Source organism: Miscanthus floridulus, chromosome 1 (assembly GCF_019320115.1).
Source record: "Miscanthus floridulus cultivar M001 chromosome 1, ASM1932011v1, whole genome shotgun sequence".
Taxonomy (NCBI): domain Eukaryota; kingdom Viridiplantae; phylum Streptophyta; class Magnoliopsida; order Poales; family Poaceae; genus Miscanthus; species Miscanthus floridulus.
The window spans coordinates 172,163,885-172,174,187 of record NC_089580.1 but is presented as its reverse complement, the minus strand read 5'-3'; the positions used below and the strand labels follow the sequence as shown (position 1 = coordinate 172,174,187).

Below are 10,303 nucleotides of genomic sequence, written 5' to 3'. Positions count from 1 at the left end.
CCAGGATCTTTGTCATTGTCATCAAATATGATACTATCAATCTCATTACTTTATTTGTGTTGATTGAATTGAATATTTTTGAATCACCAGATCTGCTTTTGGTAAAATTCAGTGGGGTTTGCATTTTGAGTCTGGAGGGCACCTCGTGAGTACTTTTCTTTTAAGATCTATAGTTATTGCAGCGTCCAATTCAAAACTTCACACTGGCCAAGAAGAGTCTGGTGAAAATTTTGCCATGCGCTGTATTTAATCTCAGGAGAGATATTCAATTTTGCACACCGTTTGTGTTTTTTTCTCAACGCCTCAAGTACTCAACTGACATCAGTTATGCCAATGTGCAGGTCGTTAATTGTGTGTGCCAGTGGTGGCTATTTTCATGCTAGGCCTTGTTTAGATGCCATCCAAATTTCAAGTTTTTTCACTCTCTCTTCATCACATCAATTTTTAGCCGCTTGCATGGAGTATTAAATGTAGGTAAAAAAAATAACTAATTACACAGTTTATTTGGAAATCACGAGATGAATCTTTTGAGCCTAGTTGATCTATGATTGGACAATATTTACCAAATAAGACGAAAGTGGTACTATTCATCAAGTTATTTTTTTTTTCAATCTAAACGAGGCCCTAGTCTGGGAGCTAAGCCGAGACCTAATGAGTGATGGTGACAACCTCAAGTCACGAGCCTCTATTTTGCAAGTACGGCGAGCCCTGAGGTGCGATTGTGCACATGTCCAAATACGAACGGGCTCATTACAGATCAAGCACGAACATTGACGCTCCCCGTCTCTTCTCCACACCCAGCCATCCAGCCAGCCAGAGCCAGGCCCCAGTGGCTATTTGCTAGCACACCCAAGCGAAATACTAGCTCGCTTCGATTACGTGTACGTGGCCAGTGAAGGATCAAGCATTCAAGCTAATGAGCATATCATATATCCATATCTGAGTTATCATGGAACGCTTGTCCAATAAGCTAGCAATTTTGGGCATGAGCTATCAACATGTATGCGTACAGCAAAACAAGTTTTTGCCCATTGTTCCTTTATTTGATGATTTATAACCAGCGAACTCAGACCATGCAGAACGTTTGGCCTACTATACAAAATGTCCATGTTTGCCATGGGAAAACTGTATCGCTAAATGAACTGTATGAAGAGACAGCCTGTTCGCTTACTCGTAAACGATCGTAAATTTCCAGTCTGGAAACAGTGTTTTTCTCTCACACCAAACCAGCCGACAGTAAATAATCCACAATCGTTTACGGCCTCCCGAACAGGCTGTAAGTCAATAACAGCGAATGAGAAAAAATATCAGTCCTTCGGGGGGAAAAATCACTAAGCACAGATATCTATGATTTTTATAGCAACTGCCCTAAACACCCAAGTCTATTCCCTGACCAAGGTGATGCATCCAAGCACCGTCAGGTCAATTCTAATTAATATTCTAAAAAAACAATTTAGAACTTATGAGAAAGTAGAGAAAATAATGCCATAAGCTAGAGCTAGGTTCAAAATAGCACTCGTAGAAATATTCAGCATAATTCTGTCCAAATCTCAAAGGCAGTTCTGCACCACAGACAGCTACACTCAAACTAAAAAAGAGTGCATTAATAAAAGAAGGCTGCACAAAACCTTCTTAAATTAAGAGACACCTGCGCTCAAACTTTAAAAGAATACAATAATACAACGAGATTGCCCAAAATCTTCTTAAATCAACAAACCAACTCAACTACACCTCAGGTATTATCCATGTATATAATAACTTAGTTTTGCAATGCAAAAGCTTGTGCACAAACATAGTACATTAACGCGTACCAAATCATATTCATGTAACCAGCAGATATGGAAAACTTTAGACATTAAAGTATTGCTCTTGTTAGACCACAGCCAAAACCACAACTGATGATCTGAGGTGGATTTTTAATCCATTAATTGACTGGACAACAACCAAATCCCGTTGTAACTATGAAACATCAGCGGGGCCAGATATGATTGAGGCCACTTGGCCTCCTTGTGCTTCACCATTCCAACTCAATTATATCCATATGACTTCCTTGTGCTTCACCATTCCAACTCAATCATATCCATATGACTTGAACAGCCTCAAACATCCAAAGTCACTTGCATGAACCAGAATTGGTCTTGAGAACAGTTCTGGTATAAAATTTCAGCATGATACAGTGCAAATCTCAAAGGCAACCAAGCATTGTGACAAACCAAAAACAGAATTTTCTATGCCAAAATGAATAAAAACCTGTAATTGATGAACACATTCGAACCGACCAATCAGAATATCTGCACTAGTTTTATTACGCAATTCTGTTTCCTCAGATGGTATCAGTCAGGATGTACCATAAAAACCTGCAACACAATTCAGAAAGTTGGATGGGAAACTAGTACACACAGTCAGCAATCAGCAGGTATGGAACATGTTTCACATGATGTTTAGATTCGCAAGTATTTCTCTTTATTTGGCGGTTCACCAATCACCGCCGACTTGATTTCCGATATCCCCCTTAGCTGTTGCAAGTTGCAACTAGGAAGGAGGAGCAGCAGAGGCAGATGCCTCAGCCGGAGCGGCCTCGTCATCCTTGTGCTTCACCATGCCCGAGTCGACCAGAATCGGGACCTCCGCCGCGAGCCACGGCGCGAGGCCGAGGCACAGCGCGTGCGCGATACCGAACCTCGGGCAGTTCTTGGCCCACAGCGGCTTGAAGTGCACGGTGAGGCAGATCTTCCCACCACGGTACATCTGCGCGAGCCAGCAGCCATCCATCACAGCGCAAGTCATGAACCCTCGGTCAAATCCCAGCAAATTAAGCAAGCATACAGACAGCATCGCAGTAATCAGTCGGTAGATTAGCTTACCTTGTGGGTCTTGCCGTCGAGGGTGGGGAGCTCGATCTCGGGGGCGACCTGGGGGTAGGCGACGGGGATGTCGAACTGGAGCGGGAACTCATAGCGGCGGAGGTTGTGGACGTACCAGCAGGTTCCCTCCCAGCGGGTGCCCTCCGGGTTGGCGGCGGCGATGCGGAACCAGTCGTTGTCCTTGGCCTTGTTCACCGATGTGTAGGCGATGAGCGCGCGGTACTCCTCCTTGAGCCGCTGCCGCCACGCCTCGCCGTCCCGCGGGCCCGCGCGCGTCGACAGCAGCGGGATCTCGCCCACCGTGCTCTTGGTCCCCTTGTCCCAGCCCTCCATCGATCCGACGCTGCTGTTCGGGTTCGGCGGCGATGCGGCGGAGAAGAGAAGGTGCGCTGCGTGGGGACCGCTGCGTGTATGTGACGCGTCTACTAGTGCAGGCAAACCGGTTGAGGCCACTACCTGGGCCGGCCCATCTGAAGTGATGAGTTCTTTCGGGCTTCTTTTTTCTGGCGGACGGGCCCGCAGTACGGCCGTAGACGAATGTGCGATCTGCTCGGGCTCAAAGTCATGTGCACGCAATCAGTAATAAAGAGTAGGATTAAAAGGCCTAACTGCTACAGGGCTACAGGCTATGGCGTTGGCGTTGGCGTGCACTCATCAAGTCAGAAAAGTTATTAAAAAATTAGGACAGAATCAAAGTGATAGATACGTGCTAACGTTCTTTTACCTCCTCTTGCTTTACGTTTATCCAAGGAAGGTTAAGTGTCGCCAAAAGCAAGTAATACGTTCATCTGTAGCACCACTCCGTAAAAACCCGAGTGGACTACTCTCTAGCTTCATCGCAACTCCGTAAAAATGCTCGTATTCATGAGAAACTATAGATCATTATTTTCTGTACTGTACATCGCCTCTGAACCCACACCACGAGATCATGATAGCGTAGAGTCCCTAGCTCATAAACCATCAAAGTTCATGGAAAGGACACGGCACCAGCAACCGAAACAGTAGCTATCAAATTGTCACACCTCACTCGCCATCAATGGAGCCCTTTTCCGGTGATTAAAACCAATCACCGAAAACCCCCTTTGGACACATGCAAAACCATGGAATCTTTTTCCCCCCTTTTTTTTCTCCTTTGATTGACAGTGAGGATTAGGCGCCTTGAGTTACACTAAAACACACATCACTTTAGATCCACATGGCGCTACCGCTAGCTGATGAAATCCAGCGAGTGTTGGCAGGCAGACAAGCATGTAGCACACATGAGCCGTCCTACACGCTTGAACCGGATGCTGCTATCCAGCCAGCTTATTAGCTAGAATCTATAGTATTTTTTTTCTCATAACAAAACAGCTTCAGCCGACTTATCGGCCAGCAACCACTCTGACGATGACCCCTTCCAGTTTTGCTGCCGGCCTCGCCAGCAGACTACCTAATCATTCGAGGCTCTCGGCAGGAAGGAAGGACTGGAGTCTGATTTCTCAGGGAGGGGAAAGGCTAGGTTTTTGCAACTGACTTTTTCCTTCAGACATTGCAGATTTGCACGGGGAATGAGAGAAATCTACTAGTCAACAAAGATGCCTGGTCAGTTATCATGCTCATGCCCGAGCCAAGTCAAACACTTTTGCGTCTCAAAAAAATAAAATAAATGACAATGTCAAGCGCTTTTGCTTCATGGGAATGAAGAATGGTCGTGTGGGGCCAATGGATATGTGCCTAGTACATACTATATTATTGTGAGTTTCTAAACTAATTATATGAATTTTCACACATGCTGATGCTGCTCTTTCAAAAAAAAATGCTGATGCTGCTACGGTGCTTCCGTATCTTCGAAGAAAGCCGGCCTGAAGCTGTTTTTGTTGCGAGAGAAAAATACTGTAGATTCTAAGTCGGCTGATAAATTCAAGCGAACAGGCCATGTCCAACCGCTGCAGCACAAACTGATGAGACTGGGAGACCAGAATAGAGAAACTGTCAGAGAGGAAGCTCCAAGAACTGGCTTCATGGAGCCGCCAGGGGTTAGGTCATTGCTTGATCCTAACACATGTCCTGAACCACCACATTCCTGCTGCTGGTTTGTCCCATTCACTTTTTCTGAATTCCGATACCAACAATCTCCAGCTAACCAACAGATGAAACTCCTACCGTGGCTCCGTATAACCATGATAATTAAGAAACTCAAACTAACTACTGTACGGTTGTCTGATTCAGAACCGAAAATCACAGCGTGTACATTGTCGTCCGCAGGATTAGGAAGGTGCCATTAAAAACATGTTAAAATTTTCAAAAGAAAACTGGTAAAGAAGAGGCTCTGAATTAAGTTTCATCAGGAAAAAAAAAACTGAATGGCTTCAGAAAAATTGGGCTAGTTAAACATTGACCAAAAAAAACTGCACCTTTTCACCATTATGTGTAGATTGCACAGCTAGCAAAAGAAGAACTAAGCAACAATTTCTTTCTTTCTTTCTTTTTACAGATTTTCTGCGAGAGTTAATCCTGAACCATCACATTATTGCCGCTGGCTTGTCCCATCCACTTTTCCTAACTTTGATACCAACCATCTCCAGCTACCGATCGCTGAAACTATAGCATAGTGCAAAGCTTCATATAATCATGAGAATTAAGAAACTCGAGGTAACTATAGTACAGTTGTCTGATTCAAAGCCTAACTGGATCAGGATCAGAATGTGCACTCTGGTCAGAGGGATTAGGAACGAGTCATCAAAATCATATTTAAAACGCCGAAAGAAAAGGGCAAGGAACAAGCTCTGAAGTTTCATCAACAAAAATCTGAATGGCTTCAGTCAAATTAAGCTAATAACATGAACAAAAAAAATCCCACCTTTTTTTTTACCATCGTGTAGATTGTACAGGAAGAAGAAGATGAACTAAGCAACGATCCCTTTCTTTCTTTTTACAGATTTTTTCTGCGAGAATTAGCTCTGACGAGTATCATCATCATCAATTCAAACGGTGCTATGGCAGAGGCTGGATTTCCACTGCGATTGCCTCGCCTCCACCCACGCCAAGAACCGGTACACCTTGCCGAAGACGCTCAGGAACACCAGCCCGGCGACCAGGCTGTAGGCCGCCACACCGACGCCGCCGCCCTCCGCGGCGACCCAACCGACGAGGTACACCGCGTCGGCGGCCACGAACACCCAGCCCACGGCTTCCAGCGCGGACCGCGTCCACGCGCTGAGCCGCTCCTCGCCGTAGATGCAGCACACCATCCGCGAGCACAGCGCGAAGATGATCGCCAGCGCCGTCTTGGACAGACCCCGGTACTGCACCGCCGTGCCGCCCACGACCAGGGGCTCCATCCGGCACAGGCACGACGCGCACTCCCCGGAGAAGCGAGACCACCGGAGCGCCTCCAGCCCCGTGTAGTACGGCAGCACGACGGCGTCCAGGTACAGGCTCGCGTGCAGCACGCCGGACACCGTGGACGCCTCCAGCACCGCGTACCGGATGTCGCCATCGGCCTCGTTCCGGAACGCCAGCGCCGAGGCCTGGAGCAGCAGGAGCAATGCCGGGCCGAGCTGCGCGAGCGGGAACACGGCGTTGACCCGTTGCCCCCTGGCGAGCGCGAGCAGCACCAGGGGGAGCAGGAACGGGCCTGAGGGGAGCAGGTACTTCCTCTTGATGCCCCTGACGCCGGCCGCCGGCGCGCTACTTCCGTTGCCCCGGACGAGGTCGAGGACGGTGAACGCGAGAGTAGAGAGGAAGCAGTACGCGGCGAAGGCGGCGACGAGGACGCCGACGGCGGCGGAGTAGTCGCCCGGGTAGGAGCTGTCGCAGTAGTAGTGGTAGGGGCAGGTGACGAAGTCGGTGGTCTCCTCGAGCTGCCACCTCGTGCACTTGAGTATCTGCCTCGTCACTGCGTCGTCGCCGCCGCCGACGCCGCCGTGCTGAGCCGCTCTCCACGCCGATCGCCCGGCACTGAAAAGCGGCGAGAGCATCTGATCATAGGACATGGTGGCAGCAAGCTACCGGTTTCTTGGTGTCCTTCAGGTCTGCTCCTACTTGTTCTTCTTCCTCCTCTGCTTCTTCTTGTCCTGTTCGCTATATGCATGCCTGCATTTGGTAGCCAGTGATGGCTTGCTTTCGGAGGCAACTCCTCTTCGTTCCTCTTCTTGGAGGCTGGTGTGCTGCTGCTATTGCTTGTAGGAGGAGGGAGGGGGTTGCAAAGTTTGGAACTGGATAGGGAAGGTTTAACTGGCAACATTGAAGGAACTTGCCAAGCATGCCCTTTAACGTGAAGTTTTCAAACATTGTGTACTAATCAAAGACTGGGGGGGGGGGGGGGGGGGGGGGCGGGGGCGGTTAGGGGTGTTTTGGGCATATTGGAGTTCATGGTTTGCTGTCATGGTGGTTGGGTTGGGGAGGGGATGGAAGCTGAGGTATTTGTTTGACTTTGTTTCTTTGTGACATGCATTGGTACGCCAGCCAGGAAAACAAACAGAGGAGGGGAGAGCATTAGTTTACATGCACCTAGGCGTTAGTTAAAGTTTGTTGTGGGGTTGCATTTTCTCAGAGAGGTTTGTTGGGGTATTTGGTGAGGATATAGAGACCAAATGGCCAATTCAACACTTTGTTCACCAGTGCATGATTAGACCTGACCTGCATGATTAGCAACTACTAGCTGATAAGCTAGTCTTGCATTTATGTACGTAACCTGTAGTTCTTCAGTTTCCAAAACGGTTTAGACTGGCAGAGGCATGATGGTGCTATCATTTGGATTCCAATGCAACAAACAGGATACTCGATCTTTTATTCGGCATGAGGAATTGAGGATCCTGGAGCAAATTATGCTCGGCAAATTATTCTGGTAATTGGCGCAAAGCCAGGTAGGCCATGATCCTGGAGCAACAAGGAAGTGGTGCTGTGGCTGTGGGTGCCACTGTGACATGGTATATTGGTATCCCACGCCCTGTTCGTTTGGGTTTGTTTGGCTGATAAGCTATGGCTGAAAGTACTGTTGACTGATTTAGTGTGAGAGAAAAATACCGTTCGTTGGCTAAAAAGTACGGCTTATAACTCAAACAAGCCCAAACGAACATGTCGCCAGTTTGACGCTTGTGCACCGCATGTCTGTCTCTGAGATGGTGACCGGATGTTTCTGCAGCACAACGGGGCCTCTGATCTTTTTATAATCCAAGCAGCTCTGGATCTTCTGGGGTGGTTCTTATGATATTCTCATCGCTTACACAGATGATCCAACTGCCACATTTGATATGTCATATACATGTCAAATGGATATGAGGGCATGCATCATCTGTTGAGGTAGCGTCACTTGTTTATTGTTGCCATGAACGAGCTTTGCTGTTTTGTTCTGTCATCTTCCTATTCATCTTCTTGTCAACACATGTGCGGATGTGCCACATGAGGAGATGGACGAAGATTCGCTGGAAATCGGGAGCTGCAATTTCATGGCAGTTGTTTTTTTCTAATTGACGAAATCCATGGCAGCTGTAGTGGATATCGAGAGATATTTATCCAGACATTCTGCAGGACATAACATGATTTCAGCAAACTTGAAGCAACTGTAAATTTGGATGGAAGGGGCAGTGTTCCGGCCTCTGCCAAGTCAAACAATAGGACCTTGTCTTTGAAAATGACTGAAACATGGTACTCACGTACATCGGACCACTAAACCAAAAATATTTCGGAATCAAGCATCAGCCACATAATATCAGCTGCTTCTAGTTCACGACTTGTTGGTCCAAGTCTGCTCGCATCATATATCAGTGACAGGCACTTATTTCAAATTAATCGCACACATCAACACGTCCGGTTCCAAGATACGTACACCCTTCACAGGTCAAAGAGGTGGTATCAGAAAATACCGGCTTCGACAGTGAACTGCAAGCAGAATTGGAATTTGGAGTGATTCAGAGGGTATACATGGAGTCGCTCCCTTTGGTGTAGATTGTAAATTGTATGATTGGACGAACGGGATCTTATCGTTTTGGTTCGAGCACCGAATAAAGTAGATATTTGGCTATCCAGTTAATCCACTCTGACTTAGGTAATTGCCTTTGGGGTGATACAGGAGTATCTCCAAGAGTATCCTAAATTTTTCTCTCAAAAAAGTCTATGTTTTTCAACTCCTAAAAATATATTGGAAGAAAAAAAAGAAGGCAATCTCCGATAGCTTCCAATAATTCACTCCTAAAATATTAAAGATAATTTTACATCAGGAATCCTATGCTATTTTTAAATTATTTTAACCAATTTTATATTTTTCTCTCTCTCTTGTACATTTGTATCTGGAACCCTTTCATACTATCTATTCTTTTTCCGCCCTTCCACCTTTAATTGACCGATGAATACGCGTGTATCCGCGCGACCTTGACTCCGCGCAAAGTTACGGGCAACCGGGGAGTATTTCCCTAAGTGCGTAAATTTTAGAAGGAAGGATTAGAAGTTGCTAGGAGAGGGATTTTTTCTCATCTTGCCAAAAACCAAGGATTAGGAAGGAAAATAGAGTACTCTTGGAGATGCTATATTGGTATCATTTAGCTAATTGGGAAAGCGTAATAAATATGCTAAAAGAGTATGGAGGTCTTATGTATTCCAAATTTGAGAGATTTGAATATATGCTTACTAGGATCCTGGATTAAAAGGTACTATCTGGATGGCTCTGAACTTTGGAAAGAGCTAGCAGCGGAGACGCCCGACTTCGTAGGTGGTAGTGCTGCTCTTAGCTCGGTTGTAAACCATTTATGTAATATCGAAGCTTGAATCTGTTTGCTAGGACGGTCCAGCCTATGACTGTACGACCTCCTAGGATACTCGTTAGTAATGCGTCGTTTGTATGGTTGAATTCTTCTTCTTAATTACAATGATATGTAATTTTTTTGCGTATTTGAGAAAAAAAAGTATAAATACATGTTGTCGTAACATTTTCTATAGTTTCACTATTGGTGCCTCTCAATTCTTTAAGGGTATTATCTGGGCTGCTTCTGCAGCTAAACTAGGTCACAGATGGAAAATTGGTAATGGTCATAAGGTTAAATTCTGGGAGGATAACTAGCTTGGTCCTTCCATCCTAGACATTCAATATTAAGAGGTTTACATCCTGGTGAATGAGAAATCTGAGAGTTGTGTAATGGCACCAACCTCAAATGCACTTTTAGAAGATAGATGCTAGGCTTATGAATTTATGGTTAGAGCCTAGAGGTCGCCTAGTTAGCTTGGACTATATGTTTTCCTGAAGAGGAAGATGCCCTTATTTGGCAATTTAGTTCTAGCAGTTTGTATTCTTCTCAATATCAGTATAGAATCATAAATTTAGGGGATGACTCCTATACACGTTCCTGCTCTTTGGAAAGAGAAAGTACCTCGTAGAGTCTATTTTTTTTCCTGGGGTTATTCTCTGAAAATAATCTTTTAGCTAGAGATAATTTAAGTATAAGAAGAAAAGTAGAGGACGTGTC

At 45.9% G+C, this 10,303-nt stretch overlaps 2 protein-coding genes across 2 annotated transcripts; both read right to left on the bottom strand.

Moving 5' to 3' along the window:
* Positions 1 to 2,276: 2,276 nt before the first annotated feature.
* On the bottom strand, positions 2,277 to 3,197 carry LOC136548272 (ubiquitin-fold modifier-conjugating enzyme 1). Its single transcript, XM_066539869.1, has 2 exons — positions 2,865 to 3,197; positions 2,277 to 2,748 (listed from the first exon to the last, which is right to left on the bottom strand). The coding sequence occupies exons 1-2, from the start codon at positions 3,195 to 3,197 to the stop codon at positions 2,533 to 2,535; spliced, it is 549 nt and encodes a 182-aa protein (XP_066395966.1). The 3' UTR covers positions 2,277 to 2,532.
* An 87-nt stretch (positions 3,198 to 3,284) lies between these two features.
* On the bottom strand, positions 3,285 to 7,098 carry LOC136548262 (uncharacterized). The gene is made up of 2 exons (XM_066539861.1): positions 5,704 to 7,098; positions 3,285 to 3,410 (listed from the first exon to the last, which is right to left on the bottom strand). The coding sequence occupies exon 1, from the start codon at positions 6,836 to 6,838 to the stop codon at positions 5,828 to 5,830; it is 1,011 nt and encodes a 336-aa protein (XP_066395958.1). The 5' UTR covers positions 6,839 to 7,098; the 3' UTR covers positions 3,285 to 3,410; positions 5,704 to 5,827.
* Positions 7,099 to 10,303: the final 3,205 nt, after the last annotated feature.